Genomic DNA, 21,118 nt, shown 5'->3' with positions numbered 1-21,118 from the left:
CAGCATTACCACTTTCCATGTGAGATATTTTAAGTCCACAGTGGTGAGTGGTTCAAACCAATGTGATTTTAGGAACCCCAAAACTACATTGAGATCCCAAGGTGCCACTGGAGGCACAAAAGGAGGCTGTATATGCAGCACCCCCTTGACAAACGTCTGAACTTCAGGAACTGAAGCCAGTTCTTTCTGGAAGAAAATTGACAGGGCCGAAATTTGAACCTTAATGGACCCCAATTTTAGGCCCATAGACACTCCTGTTTGCAGGAAATGCAGGAATCGACCCAGTTGAAATTCCTCTGTAGGGGCCTTCCTGGCCTCGCACCACGCAACATATTTACGCCAAATACGGTGATAATGCTTTGCGGTTACATCCTTCCTGGCTTTGATCAGGGTAGGGATGACTTCATCCAGAATGCCTTTTTCCTTCAGGATCCGGCGTTCAACCGCCATGCCGTCAAACGCAGCCGCGGTAAGTCTTGGAACAGACAGGGTCCTTGCTGGAGCAGGTCCCTTCTTAGAGGTAGAGGCCACTATCAGTCAGTGTTTTATCGGGGGAAACCCACGCTTCATCACACACTTCATTTAATTCCTCAGATGCAGGAAAAAATAAGAATTTACTTACCGATAATTCTATTTCTCGGAGTCCGTAGTGGATGCTGGGGTTCCTGAAAGGACCATGGGGAATAGCGGCTCCGCAGGAGACAGGGCACAAAAAAGTAAAGCTTTACTAGGTCAGGTGGTGTGCACTGGCCCCTCCCCCTATGACCCTCCTCCAGACTCCAGTTAGGTACTGTGCCCGGACGAGCATACACAATAAGGGAGGCATTTTGAATCCCGGGTAAGACTCATACCAGCCACACCAATCACACCGTACAACTTGTGATCTAAACCCAGTTAACAGTATGACAACAGAAAGGGCCTCTTAAAGATGGCTCCTTAACAATAACCCGAATTAGTTAACAATAACTATGTACAAGTATTGCAGATAATCCGCACTTGGGATGGGCGCCCAGCATCCACTACGGACTCCGAGAAATAGAATTATCGGTAAGTAAATTCTTATTTTCTCTATCGTCCTAAGTGGATGCTGGGGTTCCTGAAAGGACCATGGGGATTATACCAAAGCTCCCAAACGGGCGGGAGAGTGCGGATGACTCTGCAGCACCGAATGAGAGAACTCCAGGTCCTCCTTTGCCAGGGTATCAAATTTGTAAAATTTTACAAACGTGTTCTCCCCCGACCACGTAGCTGCTCGGCAGAGTTGTAATGCCGAGACCCCTCGGGCAGCCGCCCAAGATGAGCCCACCTTCCTTGTGGAGTGGGCTTTTACAGTTTTAGGCTGTGGCAGGCCTGCCACAGAATGTGCAAGTTGAATTGTGTTACAAATCCAACGAGCAATCGACTGCTTAGAAGCAGGTGCGCCCAACTTGTTGGGTGCATACAATATAAACAGCGAGTCAGATTTTCTGACTCCAGCCGTCCTTGCAATGTATATTTTTAAGGCTCTGACAACGTCCAACAACTTGGAGTCCTCCAAGTCGCTAGTGGCCGCAGGCACCACAATAGGTTGGTTCAGATGAAATGCTGATACCACTTTAGGGAGAAAATGCGGACGAGTCCGCAGTTCTGCCCTATCCGAATGGAAGATTAGATAAGGACTTTTATAAGATAAAGCCGCCAATTCAGATACTCTCCTGGCAGAGGCCAGGGCTAGTAACATAGTCACTTTCAATGTGAGATATTTCAAATCCACCTTTTTCAATGGTTCAAACCAATGGGATTTGAGGAAATCTAAAACTACATTTAGATCCCACGGTGCCACCGGAGGCACCACAGGAGGCTGTATATGCAGTACTCCCTTGACAAAAGTCTGGACCTCAGGGACAGAGGCCAATTCTTTTTGGAAGAATATTGACAGGGCCGAAATTTGAACCTTAATGGATCCCAATTTGAGACCCATAGATAATCCTGATTGCAGGAAATGTAGGAAACGACCCAGTTGGAATTCCTCCGTCGGAACCCTCCGATCCTCGCACCACGCTACATATTTTCGCCAAATGCGGTGATAATGTTTCACGGTGACTTCCTTCCGTGCCTTAATCAAGGTAGGAATGACTTCTTCTGGAATGCCTTTCCCTTTTAGGATCTGGCGTTCAACCGCCATGCCGTCAAACGCAGCCGCGGTAAGTCTTGAAAAAGACAGGGACCCTGCTGTAGCAGGTCCCTTCTCAGAGGTAGAGGCCACGGTTCGTCCGTGAGCATCTCTTGAAGTTCCGGATACCAAGTCCTTCTCGGCCAATCCGGAACCACTAGTATTGTTCTTACTCTTCTTTGCCGTATGATCTTCAATACCTTTGGTATGAGCGGCAGAGGAGGAAACACATACACTGACTGGTACACCCAAGGAGTTACCAGTGCGTCCACAGCTATTGCCTGTGGATCTCTTGACCTGGCGCAATATTTGTCCAGTTTCTTGTTGAGGCGAGACGCCATCATGTCTACAATTGGTCTTTCCCAACGGTCTATTAACATGTTGAAGACTTCTGGATGTAGACCCCACTCTCCCGGATGAAGATCGTGTCTGCTGAGGAAGTCTGCTTCCCAGTTGTCCACGCCCGGGATGAACACTGCTGACAGTGCTATCACGTGATTCTCCGCCCAGCGAAGAATCTTGGCAGCTTCTGCCATTGCACTCCTGCTTCTTGTGCCGCCCTGCCTGTTTACATGGGCGACCGCCGTGATGTTGTCCGACTGAATCAACACCGGCTTTCCTTGCAGGAGAAGTTCCGCCTGGCTTAGAGCATTGTAGATTGCTCTTAGTTCCAGAATGTTTATGTGAAGAGACTTTTCCAGACTCGTCCATACTCCCTGGAAGTTTCTTCCTTGTGTGACTGCTCCCCAGCCTCTCAGGCTGGCGTCCGTGGTCACCAGGATCCAATCCTGAATGCCGAATCTGCGGCCTTCTAATAGGTGAGCCTTCTGCAACCACCACAGAAGTGACACCCTTGTCTTTGGTGACAGGGTTATTCGCAGGTGCATCTGCAGATGCGACCCTGACCATTTGTCCAACAGATCCCTTTGGAATATTCTTGCATGGAATCTGCCGAATGGAATTGCTTCGTAAGAAGCCACCATTTTTCCCAGGACTCTTGTGCATTGATGTACTGACACTTTTCCTGGTTTTAGGAGGTTCCTGACCAGATCGGATAACTCCTTGGCTTTTTCCTCTGGAAGGAAAACCTTTTTCTGAACCGTGTCCAGAATCATTCCTAGGAACAGCAGACGAGTTGTCGGGATTAAATGGGATTTTGGAATATTCAGAATCCACCCGTGTTGTCTTAGCACCTCTTGAGATAGTGCTAAAGCTGTCTCCAGCTGTTCTCTGGACCTTGCCCTTATTAGGAGATCGTCCAAGTATGGGATAACTAATACGCCTTTTCTTCGAAGAAGAATCATCATCTCGGCCATTACCTTGGTAAAGACCCGAGGCGCCGTGGACAATCCGAACGGCAGCGTCTGAAACTGATAGTGACAGTTTTGAACAATGAACCTGAGGTACCCCTGGTGTGCGGGGTAAATCGGAACGTGTAGATACGCATCCTTGATGTCCAAGGATACCATAAAGTCCCCTTCTTCCAGGTTCGCTATCACTGCTCTGAGTGACTCCATCTTGAACTTGAACTTTTTTATGTAGAGGTTCAAGGACTTCAGATTTAGAATAGGCCTTACCGAGCCATCGGGCTTCGGTACCACCAATAGAGTGGAATAATACCCCTTTCCTTGTTGTAATAGGGGTACTTTGACTATCACCTGCTGAGCGTACAGCTTGTGAATGGCTTCCAACACCCTCTCCCTTTCGGAAGAGACGGTTGGTAAGGCAGACTTCAGGAAACGATGAGGAGGATCCGTCTCTAATTCCAACCTGTACCCCTGAGATATTATCTGCAGGATCCAGGGGTCTACCTGCGAGTGAGCCCACTGCGCGCTGTAATTTTTGAGACGGCCCCCCACTGTCCCCGAGTCCGCTTGAGAGGCCCCAGCGTCATGCTGAGGTTTTTGCAGGAGCCGGGGAGGGCTTCTGTTCCTGGGAAGGAGCTGCCTGTTGGTGTCTCTTCCCTCTTCCTCTGCCTCGTGGCAGGTACGACAAGCCCTTTGCTCTCTTATTTTTGTAGGAGCGAAAAGGCTGCGGTTGAAAGGTCGGTGCCTTTCTCTGTTGGGGAGTGACTTGAGGTAAAAAAGTGGATTTCCCGGCAGTAGCCGTGGCCACCAAGTCTGATAGACCAACTCCAAATAACTCCTCCCCTTTATACGGCAAAACCTCCATGTGACGTTTTGAATCCGCATCGCCTGTCCACTGTCGTGTCCATAAGGCTCTTCTGGCTGAAATGGACATAGCACTCACCCGAGATGCCAGTGTGCAAATATCCCTCTGTGCATCACGCATATAGATAAATGCATCCTTTATTTGTTCTAACGACAGTAAAACATTGTCCCTATCTAGGGTATCAATATTTTCAATCAGGGATTCTGACCAAACTACTCCAGCACTGCACATCCAGGCAGTTGCTATAGCTGGTCGTAGTATAACACCTGCATGTGTGTATATATTCTTTTGAATAACTTCCATCTTTCTATCTGATGGATCCTTAAGTGCGGCCGTCTCAGGAGAGGGTAACGCCACTTGTTTGGATAAGCGTGTGAGCGCCTTGTCCACCTTAGGGGGTGTTTCCCAGCGCGCCCTAACCTCTGGCGGGAAAGGGTATAATGCCAATAACTTTTTTGAAATTATCAACTTTTTATCAGGAGCAACCCACGCTTCATCACACACGTCATTTAATTCTTCTGATTCAGGAAAAACTGTTTGTAGTTTTTTCACACCATACATAATACCCTGTTTTACGGTATCTGTAGTATCAGCTAAATGTAACGTCTCCTTCATTGCCAAAATCATATAACGTGTGGCCCTACTGGAAAATACGTTTGAATTTCTACCGTCGTCACTGGAATCAGTGCCCGTGTCTGGGTCTGTGTCGACCGACTGAGGCAAAGGGCGTTTTACAGCCCCTGACGGTGTTTGAGGCGCCTGGACAGGCATTAATTGATTGTCCGGCCGCCTCATGTCCTCAACTGACTGTTTAAGGGAAGATAAACCATCACGTAATTCCACAAATAAAGGCATCCATTCTGGTGTCGACCCCCTGGGGGGTGACATCTGCATATTTGGCAATTGCTCCGCCTCCACACCAATATCGTCCTCATACATGTCGACACCACGTACCGACACACACCGCAAACTCACAGGGAATGCTCTAATGAAGACAGGACCCACTAGCCCTTTTGGGGAGACAGAGGGAGAGTCTGCCAGCACACACCACAAAGCGCTATATATACAAGGGATATCCTTATATTAAGTGCTCCCTTATAGCTGCTTTAATATATATATATATAGCCATTAATGTGCCCCCCCTCTCTGTTTTACCCTGTTTCTGTAGTGCAGTGCAGGGGAGAGACCTGGGAGCCGTTCTGACCAGCGGAGCTGTGACAGAAAATGGCGCCGTGTGCTGAGGAGATAGGCCCCGCCCCTTTTTCGGCGGGTTCTTCTCCCGCTATTTTTCCAGTCAGGCAGGGGTTAAATATCTCCATATAGCCCCTATGGGCTATATGTGAGGTATTTTTAGCCTTGTATAAGGTTTATATTTGCCTCTCAGAGCGCCCCCCCCCAGCGCTCTGCACCCTCAGTGACTGCCCAGTGAAGTGTGCTGAGAGGAAAATGGCGCACAGCTGCAGTGCTGTGCGCTACCTTATGAAGACTGAGGAGTCTTCAGCCGCCGGTTTCCGGACCTCTTCACGCTTCAGCATCTGCAAGGGGGTCGGCGGCGCGGCTCCGGGACCGGACTCCACGGCTGGGCCTGTGTTCGATCCCTCTGGAGCTAATGGTGTCCAGTAGCCAAGCAGCAAATCCACTCTGCATGCAGGTGAGTTTACTACTTTCCCCCTAAGTCCCACGTTGCAGTGATCCTGTTGCCAGCAGGACTCACTGTAAAGAAAAAAAACCTAAACTAAACTTTCTCTAAGCAGCTCTTTAGGAGAGCCACCTAGATTGCACCCTTCTCGTTCGGGCACAAAATCTAACTGGAGTCTGGAGGAGGGTCATAGGGGGAGGGGCCAGTGCACACCACCTGACCTAGTAAAGCTTTACTTTTTTGTGCCCTGTCTCCTGCGGAGCCGCTATTCCCCATGGTCCTTTCAGGAACCCCAGCATCCACTTAGGACGATAGAGAAACTACAGGCAGTTTTTTCTCACCAAACATAATACCCTTTTTAGTGGTACTTGTATTATCAGAAATATGTAAAACATTTTTCATTGCCTCAATCATGTAACGTGTGGCCCTACTGGAAGTCACATTCGTCTCTTCATCGTCGACACTGGAGTCAGTATCCGCGTCGGCGTCTGTGTCTGCCATCTGAGGTAACGGGCGTTTTAGAGCCCCTGATGGCCTTTGAGACGCCTGGACAGGCACAAGCCGAGTAGCCGGCTGCCTCATGTCATCAACCGTCTTTTGTAAAGAGCTGACACTGTCACGTAATTCCTTCCATAAGCCCATCCACTCAGGTGTCGACTCCCTAGGGGGTGACATCTCTATTACAGGCAATTGCTCCGCCTCCACATCATTTTCCTCCTCAAACATGTCGACACAATCGTACCGACACACAGCACACACACAGGGAATGCTCTGATAGAGGACAGGACCCCACTAGCCCTTTGGGGAGACAGAGGGAGAGTATGCCAGCACAAACCAGAGAGCTATATATAAACAGGGATAACCTTATAGAAGTGTTTTTCCCCTTATAGCTGCTGTTATGTTAATACTGCGCCTAATTAGTGCCCCCCTCTCTTGTTTTACCCTTTTCTGTAGTGCAGGACTGCAGGGGAGAGTCAGGGAGACGTCCTTCCAGTGGAGCTGTGAGGGAAAATGGCGCCAGTGTGCTGAGGAGATAGGCTCCGCCCCCTTCTCGGCTGACTTTTCTCCCGCTTTTTGCTATAGTCTGGCAGGGGTTAAAATACATCCATATAGCCCTGGGGGCTATATGTGATGTATTTTCGCCAGCCAAGGTGTTTTTATTGCTGCTCAGGGTGCCCCCCCCCTAGCGCCCTGCACCCTCAGTGACCGAAGTGTGAAGTGTGCTGAGGAGCAATGGCGCACAGCTGCAGTGCTGTGCGCTACCTTGCTGAAGACAGGATGTCTTCTGCCGCCGATTTTCCGGACCTCTTCTTGCTTCTGGCTCTGTAAGGGGGCCGGCGGCGCGGCTCTGGGACCGGACTCCGAGGCTGGGCCTGTGTTCGGTCCCTCTGGAGCTAATGGTGTCCAGTAGCCAAGAAGCCCAAGCTGGCTGCAAGCAGGCAGGTTCGCTTCTTCTCCCCTTAGTCCCTCGATGCAGTGAGCCTGTTGCCAGCAGGTCTCACTGAAAATAAAAAACCTAAAACTAAACTTTTTCTAAGAAACTCAGGAGAGCCTCCTAGAATGCACCCTTCTCGGCCGGGCACAAAAATCTAACTGAGGCTTGGAGGAGGGTCATAGGGGGAGGAGCCAGTGCACACCAGGTAGTCCTAAAGCTTTACTTTTGTGCCCAGTCTCCTGCGGAGCCGCTATTCCCCTTGGTCCTTACGGAGTTCCCAGCATCCACTAGGACGTCAGAGAAATTTACATTTTACTTTCTTGATCCGTACCTCGGAACTTTGTTGTTTAGACGAGACGCCATGAGGTCTATCTCTGGCAGACCCCATCTGTTCACTATAGTCTGAAACACTTCTGGGTGTAATGCCCATTCGGTTTCCTGAATGGTGTGTCGACTGAGAAAATCTGCTTCCCAGTTCAGTACACCTGGAACAAACACTGCTGACAATGCTGGAAGATGGAGTAATGCCCACCTTAATATGGGAGTTACTTCCTCCATCAATCTTTTGCTGTGAGTTCCTCCCTGATGATTGAGGTACGCTACTGCTGTTGCATTGTCTGAGCGAATTTGGACTGGTGTTCCTTGCAGACTGTCATTTGCCTGAACTAGAGCCATATATATGGCCCTGATTTCCAACAGATTTATTGGCAGGCGACTTTCCCTTATGGTCCATTTTCCCTGGAACCAAAGGCTTTTGAGCACCGCTCCCCAGCCTTGAAGACTGGCATCTGTTGTCAGGACTTGCCATTCTTTTATCCAAAAGGGTCTCCCCTTGTTCAAATGGTCCCTCTGTAGCCACCAAGCTAGAGACCTTTTTACGTTTACTGGAAACTTTATCATCTGTTTTTTTTATTGTCTGATGATTTCCGTTCCATTTGGTCAGAATAAGGTGCTGTAGTAGTCTGGAGTGGAATTGTGCATATTCCACCAAGTCGAAGGTTGACACCATCAGACCCAACAGTCGCATTGCTGCATGGACTGACATTGTCTGAGTCATGACCTGCACCTTGGCTATCTTTTTCTCTGGTAAGAAAATTCTCTGTAGACCTGAATCCAATATGGCCCCCAAATGAACCATCCGCTGTGACGGATTCAGAGACGACTTTTCCCAGTTTAAGAGACAGGTGGTGTCTTTGTAGACAAACTACTGTCTGTTGAAGATGGCTCAAAAGTAACTCCTGCGAATGTGCTAGGATTAAAAGGTCGTCGAGGTATGGAAATATTCTTATCCCCTGCTTGCGGAGATAAGCTGCCATAACCACCATAATTTTGGTAAACACCCTGGGTGCTGTTGCTAGCCCGAAGGGCAAGGCTTGGAACTGAAAATGTTGCTGGAGGATGGCAAACCTGAGGTAACATTGATGAGACTGTGCTATAGGCACATGTAGGTAAGCATCTTGTATATCCAGAGATACCATGTAATCTCCCGGTTCCATAGCCAACACTATAGGGCGTAATGTCTCCATGTGGAACTTTGGAATCCAAATGTATTTGTTTAACATTTTGAGATTGAGAATTGGTCGGCGTAAAAACCCTGTCCCCTTTGTGATGGGGGTACGGGGACAATCACACCCGACTGAAGCAATTTCTGAACTGCTTCTTGCAGGGCATTGGCCTTCGACTCCATACGAGACGGGCTGGTGCAATAAAATAATAAAAGCTTCAGGCTGCTATTTAATCGCAGCCCTGTGACAATGGTCCGGCTGCTGCCGCACCAAACAAAAAACTGATTTGACTGAGTCAGTGGGCGGGATTATATGGAGAAGCCCCGGTGCATCCTGGGAGGCCAGAAAGCTTGTGACCGTTTGGTGCCATTTCCGCTGTCGCTCCGGCATATCCCAATGTTATCCTGTGGATAACCTGTGGACCCAGCCAGAGAAATAGACAATTTTGGGAATGTTTTTGGCCAGTCAAGTGGTAAAGAACAAGTGCCAGTTTATTCTTATCTGACTTCATGACGTCATGGGAGTGTGTGGCCGGGAGTATTATGGCAAGCAGCGACCAGTGATGGTGCCGCCCCTTCCGTCTTGCGCCCTGGACCTAGCAACGCTCACACACCCCTTGTTTGCGACTCCCTGTATTATTGCTAGATTATATAATGTCATGGCAAGTACATCGGGCAATCAGGTAGTATGACTGTCCCTCGTGTGTGCATATAAAAGGGAACAATTAAGTTCTTAAAGTAAAACATCTTATTCCTGTTGTGCAAAATACAGTAAAATGGATCTCACTAGGATTTTCTTTATAGTAAGGATTTCTTTTAATTGTTTCATCTCCTTCCTAATCCCAGTTATTTGTTACCTGGTGGTTGAGAGCGGTCTGTAAACGACAAAGAAATTCCCAGAGAAGTTTTTCTAGAACATCCATGAACTGTTCCCCGTAGTCTGTGTTCATTGTGGTCTGCAATGAAAATATGAGTGTCAGAATATTTGTTATATTACAATATTTATAGCAAAAGGCAAATATATACAAAACCTGACGCCTAATCTTGCATGGCCGCATCGTTTGGTGGGCGTGGTCTGGACAACGCAGGCGTGTCTGGACCATTTTTGGGGCGGCTGCTTGACATCACACGCAGCCACTCCAAGAAAACAATGGCGCTGGACCACCTGCCAGCACCGCCAGGATGCACAAGCAGGGATTGTCCTCTAATTGATGCGTACACACCATGGGGCGGCTCAACACAAATGCGGGGGCGGCTTGCCCTATGCTGGGCGGCCCCCAACATGTGACTAGATGGATACAGATCTTGCTGTGGAATCAGGATTTGCATCCATCTCTGAACAGCCGCTTAATCCCAAATAAGAGGTTGTGTCTTGTTACAAGGTCATTGCAAGAACCTTTTCAATAGAGAAAGGAGGATTTTGGTACTTACCGATAAATCCCTTTTCCGGAAGCCATAGGGGACACTGGCACAACTTCAAGACTGTGGGGTGATGATGGTGGCTTACAGGAAGCTGGCACTTTAAATAATCTAAGAAGTGAAACATGCTCCTCCCCCTCTATCCCGCAGTTATGAAGTAGCCGAGAGGAGAAGGGAACAAGAGAAGTGAAACATTCTCCTCCCCCTCTATCCCTCATCATCCCTCAGTTATGCAGTAGCCGAGAGGAGAAGGGAACAAGAGAACAGAACTATACGAGGGAAAATTAAACTCAACAAACAACAAGGAAGGCAAGAGAACAGCTACGGGCAGGCGGCCAGTGTCCCCTATAGCTTCCGAAAAAGGGATTTATCGGTAAATACCAAAAAGGAGATTTATGGTAGACTTACCATTGTTAAATCTCTTTCTGCGAGGTAAATTGGTTCCACAGGGAAACATCGGGGATGTGGAGATGGATCTTGATCCGGGCACCAACAGGCTAAAGCTTTAGACTGTCCCATGATGCAATAGGGCCTCCTCTATAACCCCGCCTCCAGGCACTGTGAGCTTAGTTTCGTTAACTAGTCCAATGCAGGAGCAGGTAAAAGAGAAGGTAGATGTTAGTCACATAGAACCACGTTCTCATGACAGGGGAAGGGACTAGCGGCTAATGCCATACAAACCCATAGAACAGCCGTGGCCAACGCGTGGCTCTTGAGCCGCCTGCGGCTCTTTCTTTATTCAAATGTGGCTCCCAACACTCAAAGTCACCTGACCACAACAGATCCTGGAAACCGGTGCACTCCAGCCAGACACACAGCAGCACTACGGCGACTGAAAACTGAGGGAGCCAGATACTGGGCAGTAGTGACATATGATGGTGGGCTGGAGTGACACAAGGGGGAGCTGGCTGGAGTGACACAGAAGGATCCTGGCAGGAGAGACATAATGGGGGAGGTGACTGGAGTGATAAAGGAGTGTGCTGGCTGGAGTGACACAGGAGGGTACTAGCAGGAGTGACACATGGGGGAGCTGGCTGGAGTGACACAGGAGGGTACTAGCAGGAGTGACACATTCACACATGGGCTGTCTGGAGTGACACAGGAGGTTGCTGACTGGAGTGACACATGGAGGAGCTGAAGTTATTTATGTGAATATGGCTGTTTCAATATATATTATGTGGATCTGGATTTTTATTATTATTTTATGTGGAAGTGTCTTTTTCAATGTATTTTATGTTGGATCTGGCTTTAAAATGTATTTTAGGCGGATCTGGCATTTTCATTGTATTTTATACCAGGGGTGTGGCCCATTTTTGCACACGCGCCTTCGGCTTGATGTCGGCTCTTTGACGTACCTAACAAAAATTTTTGGCTCTTTGTCTCTGACTGGCTGGCCACCCCTGCCATAGAAGGTAGGTGGGTCAGGGTGGGCGCCCTGTGGAACCAATGTACCTCGCAGAAAGAGATTTAACAATGGTAAGTCTACCATAAATCTCCTTTTCTGCAGCGGGGTACATTGGTTTCCACAGGGAAACATCAGGGATGTCCTAAAGCAGTTCCTCATGGAAGGGGACGCGCCATAGCGGGTATGAGAACTCGGCGTCCAAAAGGAAGCATCCTGGGAGGCAGAAGAATAGAAAACATAAAACCTAATGAACGTGTTCACTGAGGACCACGTAGCCGCCTTGCACAATTGTTCAGCGGACGTACCTCGGCGGAACGCTCAAGAAGGTCCAACAGACAGAGTAGAATGGGCTTTAATAGCAGCAGGAACTGTGAGTCCAACCTGTGCATAGGCTTGTGCAATCACCATTCTAATCCATCTGGCCAAAGTTTGCTTATTTGCAGGCCATCCACGTTTGTGAAAACCAAAAAGTACAAAAAGGGTATCTGACCTCCTGAGAGAGGCAGCAGTCCTCTCCACGTATATACGGAGAGCCCATACCACATTCAAAGACCGCTATTTGAAGGACAAACCAGAAGAGATGAAAGCCGGAACCACAATCTCTTTGTTAAGGTGAAAAGAGGACACCACCTTAGGTAAATAACCCGGGCGAGTTCTAAGAACTGCCCTGTCATGGTGAAATATCAGGTAGGGTGGACGACAGGTCAAAGCGCCTAGGTCTGACACCCTCCTAGCAGAGGCGATAGCCAGTAGGAACAGGACCTTGACCGTAAGCCATTTATGGTCCACTGACTCAAGAGGTTCAAATGGAGACTCTTGCAGGGCATTCAAGACAACAGACAGATCCCATGAAGCCATAGGAGGGAGATAGGGAGGCTGAATCCGTAACACACCCTGAGTGAAATTATGAACGTCAGGAATAGTCGCAATTTTTCTCTGAAACCACACCGACAAGGCAGATATATGAACCTTGAGGGAGGCCAGACGAAGGCCTAAGTCCAGGTCTTGTTGCAGAAAAGCCAGAAGTCTGGAAGTTCTGAATTTGTATGCATTGTAATTCTTAGCAGCACACCAGGTGAAGTAAGAATGCCAGACCCTATAATAAATCCGCGCAGATGCCGGTTTGCGGGCTATTTAGATAACCGTCTTGGAGAATCCTTTTGCCTTCAAGAGTGATTCAAGAGCCATGCCATCAAAGCCAGCCTGGCCAGGTCTGGGTAGACACAAGGGCCCATAACGAGGAGCTCTGGGTGTTGAGGAAGTAGAAGAGCACGCTCTATCGGTAGACCCTGCAGGTCTGAGAACCTAAGCCTTCTGGGCCATGCTGGAGCGACTAGAAGTAGAATTCCTCCTTCTTGTTTGAACTTCCACAGTACCCTGGGCAGAAGTGACACTGGATGGAACACGTAGGGCAGCCGAAAGGTCCATGGAATTGCTAGTGCATCCATGAACGCTGCTTGAGGATCCCTGGTTCTTGAACCGAAGACCGTAACTCTGTGATTGTGTCGAGACGCCATCAGGTCTACATCTGGTTGGCCACACTTGTCCACTAGCAGTTGAATGATTTCCTGATGAAGACTCCACTCTCCGGCATGCATGTCTTGACGACTGAGGAAATCTGCTTCCCAGTTGAGGACCCCCACAATGAACACTGCCGATATTGCTGGCAGATGGCGTTCCGCCCAACAAAGAATTTTTTATACTTTCATCACTGCCATGTGACTTTGAGTGCCTCCTTGATGGTTTATGTATACCACCATGGTGGCGTTGTCTGACCGTACTTGAACAGGCCTGTTCTGTAACAGAGGCAGGGCAAGAGACAAAGCATTGAACACCGCCCGCAATTCCAGAATGTTTATCGGGAGGAGTGATTCCTCCTTGGTCCACCAACACTGGAAGGAGTGTTGCTCCAACACCGCGCCCCAACCCCTCAGACTGGCATCCGTCGTCAGTAGGACCTAGTTGGGGATCCATAAGGGACGGACCCTGCTTAACTGCTGGTCCTGTAGCCACCAGGTCAGCAACAGACAAACCTCCGGAGTCAAGGAAATCATGTGAGACCTGATCCGATGAGGTCCCACTGAGAAAGAATTAACCTCTGCAGAGGGCGGGAATGAAATTGAGCGTACTCCACCATGTCGAAAGCCGACACCATGAGGCCTAGTACTTGCATCGCCGAGTGTATTGACACTCTTGAGCGAGAGAGGAAGTATCTGATCCTGTCCTGAAGTTTCAGGACCTTCTCTGAAGACAGAAACAGCCGTTGACTGTGTGTGTCCAGAAGTGCCCCCAGGTGCCCATGCTCCAAGCAGGGACCAGCGAGGACTTCTTCCAGTTGATTAGGCACCCTTGGGCTTGTAGGAAGTTTTCCGTCAGTTGTAGATGACTGAGGAGGACATCTTGGGAGTTTACTAGAATCAGCAAGTTGTCACGATATAGCAGGATTCTGACTCCATGGAGACGGAGATGAGCCGTCATCACGGCCATAACCTTGGTGAAGATACGAGGGGCCGTTGCCAGTCCAAACGGCAGAGCCTGGAATTGATAGTGGAGGTTGCCAATAGCAAACCGCAGATATTGCTGATGCGATATGGCAATAGGAATATGCAGATAAGCATCTTGTATATCCAGGGATACCAAAGTTTCCGGGTTCCATGGCCAGAACAATTGTGCGCAGTGTTTCCATACGGAACTTGGACACTCTCACAAAATTGTTCAGTGATTTGAGGCCGAGTATGGGCCAGAAAGACCCATTGGGGTTTCGGTACTAGAAACAGGGTCGAATAGTATCCTCTGCCTCTCTGGGACAGAGGTACTGGCACTACCACTCCTGTATCCAGGAGGGAACGCACAACCAGTTGTAGAGCTTGAGCCTTCAATGGATCCGAAGGGATAACTGTTATGCAGAACTGGCCTCTTGAAAGACTGCGTACCTGTGAGAGACATCTTTTCGCACCCATGTGTCTGAAGTGGTCTTTAACCAGACCTGGATGAATCGCAGAAGTCGGCAGGGGGAGGCCCACCCGAATCGCAGAAGTCGGCAGGGGGAGGCCCACCCAGTCATGCAGCAGGCTTGTCGTGTTTAGAGTTATACACAAATAATACACTCCACTTTGGCGCTCTCCGGATTTAACATGCCACTTAGATGGACTAGTTTCTTCAAAAAGCCACAACCTATATAATGTGTGTCCCTAATGATGTAAGCCAATTAAGGTACACACATATAAAACAAAAAAGCACAATAGTGTAGAGTCCTTTTATAAGATAGTAGTAGATTCTATTTTCAATGCATCACACTCACAAAGCTCCAAAAGATTTCAGGCACATCATAGTTTCTTTATATCAAATAGTTTATCCAATTCCACAGGATCAATGTTCACACTTCTTCTAAAGGTTCAGTGTCCGGCCACTCCCGATACACATATAACAGAAAAAGAAGCAAATAGTGCAGCAGAAACTTAAACAAACGGGTGTTTATTTTTACATAAATACACTCACATGATAGACAGATAAAAAAGGCATATCACAAGATGTTTTTCCTTATTTCCCAAAAGACACCTCACTGGCTCGCTGAGATGATTATTACAGCAGGTATAGTCAGAGTGCCGGTAACTCACGGCTTTCCTTCAAGGTGGTGAATAAGGGCACTTCCTTGCGGTTCAAAGTGCGTTCCAACACGCAAAACACGCTTTTATTTCCGAATGTAGCTGCTCAATTCTTCCTTCTGTATCTTACTTTCTCCTAAACCTTCCAGCTCTCCAATCAGCAACACAACCAGCAAGTGGTACCACTGGTACCACGATAGGCTTATTGATAATGAAAAGCCGACATGACCTTGGGAAGAAAAGAAGCATGTGTTCTCAACTCTGCCCTATCAGGATGAAAAATCAAGTAGGGAGCTTTACAAGATAAGGCACTTAATTCAGACACCCTCCGGGCTGAAGCTATGGCCAGTAGAAAAACAGTCTTTCAAGTAAGATATTTAAGGTCTGCTTCTTCCAACGGTTCAAAACAGGGTGATTGATAATCCCCCACCAGATTTAAATCCCAAGGAGCTGTAGGAGGAACAAATAGAGTCTGTACCCGTAGGACCCCTTGTAGGAAAGTTTGCACATCTGGTAGGAGCGCTAGGCGTTTCTGAAAGAAAATCGATGAGACTGAACTTTCAGGGATCCTAGACGAAGTCCGGAATCTAAACCTGCCTGAAGAAGAAGCAAGAACCGTGAGAGACGAAGAGAATCTGACTGAAACCCTTTTCGGTCGCACCAAGAGATATAAGACCGCCAGATGCGATGGTAATGGGCTGCCGTAACAGGTTTTCGTGCACGCAACATCGTGTGAATCACACATTCCGGAATCCCTTTACATTTTTGGGTGTCTGCCTCAAAAACCATCCCGGTAAACGTATCCGCGGTAAATCTGGATGCAGGAAGGGCCCTTGTTGAAGTAGATCCGGACACAGAGGTAGAGGCCAAGGATCATCCGCTAGCAGAAGGCGCAGGTCTGAAAACCAAGCTCTCCAAGGCCAATCTGGTGCTACCAAGATCACCGTGATTGACTCCCGATTGATTCTCTTGAGAATTCAAGACAATAGAGGGAGCGGAGGAAATACGTATACTAGGTCGTAAGGCCATGGTGTCTACAGCTTCCGCCTGAGGATCCTGTGTTTTGGAGATGTATCGAGGAAGCTGATGATTGAGACGGGACGCCATGAGATCCACCTCTGGACACCTCCAGCGTTGTGTCAGAGCGTCGAACACCTCTGGGTGAAGTGCCCATTCTCCCGGATGTAGATCCTGACGGCTGAGGTAGTTTGCTTCCCAATTGTCCACTCCTGGAATGAATACTGCCGAGAGGATTACAGCGTTGCATTCTGCCCACTGGAGAATGCGAGTCACCTCTCGCATCGCTTGGTGACTGTGAGTTCCTCCCTGTTTGTTTACGTACGCTACAGCAGTCGCGTTGTCCCCCATCATCCCTCAGTTTTGAATTTGTGCAGAGGGAGCCGGTCACTGCTGACTGAGCTCCTGCTCAGTTACTTTTACTCTTTATTTTTATTTCAAATATTCTTCTAGGGACTTAGGGCCTAATTCAGACCTGATCGCTGCGTTTTCGCACAGCAGCTGATCAGGTCTGAACTGCGCATGCCTGATTGACAGGCAGCGGCGGTCACTGGGTGGGAGGGGGCGCCTCTGCCTGATTGACAGGCAAAGGTGGTCGCTGGGCGGGCCGGCTGCATTTGGCCGCCATTTTAGGGGCGCGGTCCGGGCAACGCAGGTGTTCCCAGACCGGGCGAGGAGCGGACCACCGCGGCTTCGTGATGTCACACGCAGCCGCTGCGACCCGGATAGCAATGAGTAGCTCCCTGCCAGTGCGCAGCAGCTGCGCTGGAAGGGACCTACTTGTCAAGTACAAAAACATTGCCGCTATGTGATGCTTTTGTACTTGTGCGGCGGGGAGAGCCAGACATGCGGGGTGGACCAGCCCTGTGCTGGGCGTCCCCCCGCATGTCTGAGTAACTTATCATAGCCGCATGGCTACGATCAAGTCTGAATTAGGCCCCTAGTTCCCTTTTGCATCAGGAACCCATGTATCAAAAAAAAAAAAAATCTTACTAAAAGGTTCCTAAACTGTAGATCTGTTTTGTTATTTATGTAATGGACTGTGGGTGCGGGCTCCAGTATGTGGGCCATACCACCAGACCATTACATGTAAGATTTATGGAGCATAAGAGGAATATTCTAATGGATTCTAGAACTAACTACCTGTATAAACACATATGTAGAGCAGGGATAAGGATAACAGCAATAAAACAGGTTAAAGCAAAGGTAAGGGGAGGTGATAGATATAACTTATTATGTAGACAGGAGGCCTTCTGGATAATATAGTTTGAAAACACTAACTCCAGGGGGACTTAATGATGCACAATGTTTAGGTCTATAGAATATTCTCTCTGTTTTTAGGTATAGGTGATACAGTTGAATATATTTAGGTATTTTGGAAAATTAATGTTGGCAATGTAATTAGGTTGTTGTATAATTATTAATTATAAATTATATTAGTTATTTTGATATTTTATGTATTATCATGAATGTAAATCGTTCTTGATTTGATATGGGCATTGTCTGGCAATGTCATACAGAATAGCCTCTGGAATGCACTACTTCTGATAATGGAACGCAAAACCGGAAGTGATCAACAATATGGCCACTGGAACGCACTGTTACGCATATTGGAACACAAACTGGAAGGAGCCGGGCAGAGGCCTGGTAAAAGAGCCACATGTTTAGTGATTTTACCAATAAGCTAACCAATTAGGACAGTTTAAAAACGTCCCAAGCCATTACATCCGAGGAAGTCACTGAATACTCACCACTGAGAGGCGGGGAAACGCGTTACGTGAGCTATAGCTTATTGCTTCCTGTTCCATGCTGGAGAGGATGCTCTGAATTTGTCTGTTTTGTTGATTTGCACATCAGAAACCATGATTGTATAGCACCCTGTTTGTTTCTTATAAGGGAGGTAAGAGGACCGATATTATTATCCCACAAGGGTGGCCGCTTTTACAGCCACAGTTTATACTGAATCACGCTTATACTGTGAGTGACTATATTAACATAACTGGGAAGTGATTAACCATCTGAGCGGTATGAGGAGCTAAGCTACACTAACATGACTACTAACTATTACCCTGGACGAACTGAATGACTATTAACTGCTAACAATGCAGCTACTGATCTACTAAGGCACAGGTTCTCATACTCGGTCCTCAGGACCCCACACAGTTCATGTTTTCCAGGTCACCTGTAGATTTTTAAAATGTGACAGTTGGTGATGCACAGTGCAGCTGCCTTGTGACATGGAAAACGTGAACCGTGTGGGATCCTGAGGACCGAGTTTGAGAACCACTGTACTAAGGCTATAGAGTAGCCGGCCAGTTTTATATGTATTTTCTATGTCTGTGTTTATGAATCAAATTGTATATGTTATTTTTATTCATAGGTGTTTGTGGTAATAAATTAACTATATATACATATATATATATATATATATACACACACACACACTTTTTTTTCCTTTTGCTAATCTGTTTATTATAGTATAATAAGAAATCTAGCTATGCAGCACTTCTTGGTAAACGTTTGTTTATATTTTATATATTTTTTTACAGCAAAGGGGCACACGTGCTATACAGAATCAATACAGTGTTTCCCAAACCCAGTGCTTATGGCCCACTCACAGTCCAGGTACTAAGGATATCCAGGCATGAGCAAAGGTGGCTTAATTATTACCTGAGTCAGTTTGATTTATCCACTTATGCAGAAGCAGGGCTTTCCATAATATCTGAACTGTGAGTGAGCCATTTGGAAACACTGCTGGAAGTCCATTGATCGACCAGTAGGTGGCACTATTTTTGATAAATACAATAGTTTCCCAAATTCTGCCATAACATTCTAGGTTTTACGGATATCCATGCTTGAGCACAGGTGACTTAATTAGTATCTCGGTCATCTGGATTCAAGCATGGATATCCTTAAAACTTCGACTGTGATGGGAAACTCTGAACTACACAGTGGAGTTAATATTACTACCACTAAATATTAAATTACATTTACATTTTTGCATTTTCCTATATAATAAAAACGGTAAGTCTAATTTTGACATAACATAATTCCAAATATAATTAAATTTTACTAGAATAGCGTTTATTTTTAAAGAAAACCCTGACAGTAGGAGCTTACGATCTATAAGGAGATGGCTGTGTTTGGGTCTTGCTGTACACACATAGCGACTCCCTATAAGCAATCCTAGTATTACCAGTAGCCGATAACAGAGCACAAAGCTTGCACTTAATTTCCATCTAATAAACATACAGGCTATGGTACATTGTACACATTTATGTGAATACCATTAATAGTTCATTTGCATATGACAGCATGTATTCATGGTTCAGTGCCCTTTTAATGGAGGAGACTGACGTTTCAAAAGCTACTAAAGGGCCCTTCGTCCTCTCCTGACCACAGGAAGAAGTGCTGGACGGCTTGATGTATCCTACAGGTCCCCTGACATCCTGCAAGTGCCACACATGTCCCTGATGCTTGTGTGATTGGATTGGGCCTGGAGGGGTGAGGAGAATCCATGACCAACCTGAGCTTGAGCGAAATGGAAGCTCTCCAGCTACAGCCTCCCTCCGATGCTTCTCACCAGCCAGATAAGAAAAATCTGGCCCCATAATCTCTTCTGGGCGTTACAGTAGGTCCACTTTGAACAACTTTTTTCAAATGGTCTGGGAATGGTAACCCTAGAGAGCAGTCAGGTTTTCCTCTTACCGCCACATAATTCTGCCGAAACTTCTCATCACGAATCATGCGCAGGACCAGCTTCCGAAAGTGGCTCTTGACTTGTCGCGCTCTGGACAGTTCGCGGCGGGACTGTTGGGAAAGACAGCAAGAAAGTGAGGTGGAAAAAGCCAGGAGGGAAAGCGCAGATCACGTGTAGCACTTGGTACACAATGGTGTGTCCACGAAAAAAAAAAATAAGAAGGGATTTTGCATTTTTGCATAGCATCATCCCCTCCTGCACTCCGATTGGTGGATCACCAGCGCTATAGCAACATTCTCGCCTCCCCCGAACCCCTTCCTCTGGATCTGCCACCATTGATACCTTTCATTAGTCTATTGGATGCTGTAGAACAATTACAATAAATTTCACACTAGCTGCCGCAGGTTAGAGCATGTATCATAAATACCAGCACAATTTATATTTATATTTCATAGGTTCTAACTGCAGGAAAAGGACTAAAAATTAAATAAGGTAAAGCTGGACAATGCTATTCAGCTTATTGTAAATCTGCATATTTACATAATGTATTTGATCACTTTTTTTGCACAGGACATGAAAACACATGGTCTATAAAACAATACAGGAGTCCATAGTGTACCTGTATTCAGTGTACATGATTGTTGCTGGTGATGACAAGTCATTGGGAAAATAATGGGTTTCCAGGAATCGAGTAAAGGGAGATGTGTGCAGCCAGGGATAAGGGAGTATTACTAAGTGGCAGTAATAACACCTCTAATAACTGAATACACGTCCCTAAGGCATGACAAGCTGAAAAATAGGATTTCAACTACCTACCGGTAAATCCTTTTCTCGTAGTCCGTAGAGGATACTCCATTTAGTACCATGGGGTATAAACGGGTCCACTAGGAGCCATGGGCACTTTAAGAATTTGACAGTGTGGGCTGGCTCCTCCCTCTATGCCCCTCCTACCAGACTCTAGGAAACTGTGCCCGAGGAGACGGACATACTTTAACAGAAGGATATAAAAGGATAGTGGTGAGATTTCGAACCAGCACACACAAACTAGAGGAAAGCCAAGCTAACCAAAC

The 21,118-nt window shown here is 47.2% G+C and overlaps 1 protein-coding gene across 3 annotated transcripts in view; it reads right to left on the bottom strand.

The window, feature by feature from the left end:
• The window catches only part of LOC134969499 (uncharacterized), a 128,101-nt gene that overhangs the window by 13,000 nt on the left and 93,983 nt on the right, over positions 1 to 21,118 (bottom strand). For 2 of the 3 annotated variants that reach the window (XM_063945492.1, XM_063945493.1), the window contains 2 exons: positions 20,057 to 20,158; positions 9,760 to 9,858 (listed from right to left, as the gene is read on the bottom strand). In XM_063945492.1, coding sequence (XP_063801562.1) covers positions 9,760 to 9,858; positions 20,057 to 20,158 — 201 coding nt within the window. The remainder of the gene's footprint in view (positions 1 to 9,759; positions 9,859 to 20,056; positions 20,159 to 21,118) is intronic. The other variant, XM_063945494.1, reaches the window with a different exon arrangement.

This window comes from Pseudophryne corroboree, chromosome 11 (genome assembly GCF_028390025.1).
Source record: "Pseudophryne corroboree isolate aPseCor3 chromosome 11, aPseCor3.hap2, whole genome shotgun sequence".
Lineage (NCBI taxonomy): Eukaryota > Metazoa > Chordata > Amphibia > Anura > Myobatrachidae > Pseudophryne > Pseudophryne corroboree.
This window is presented reverse-complemented; position numbering and strand designations above follow the sequence as displayed.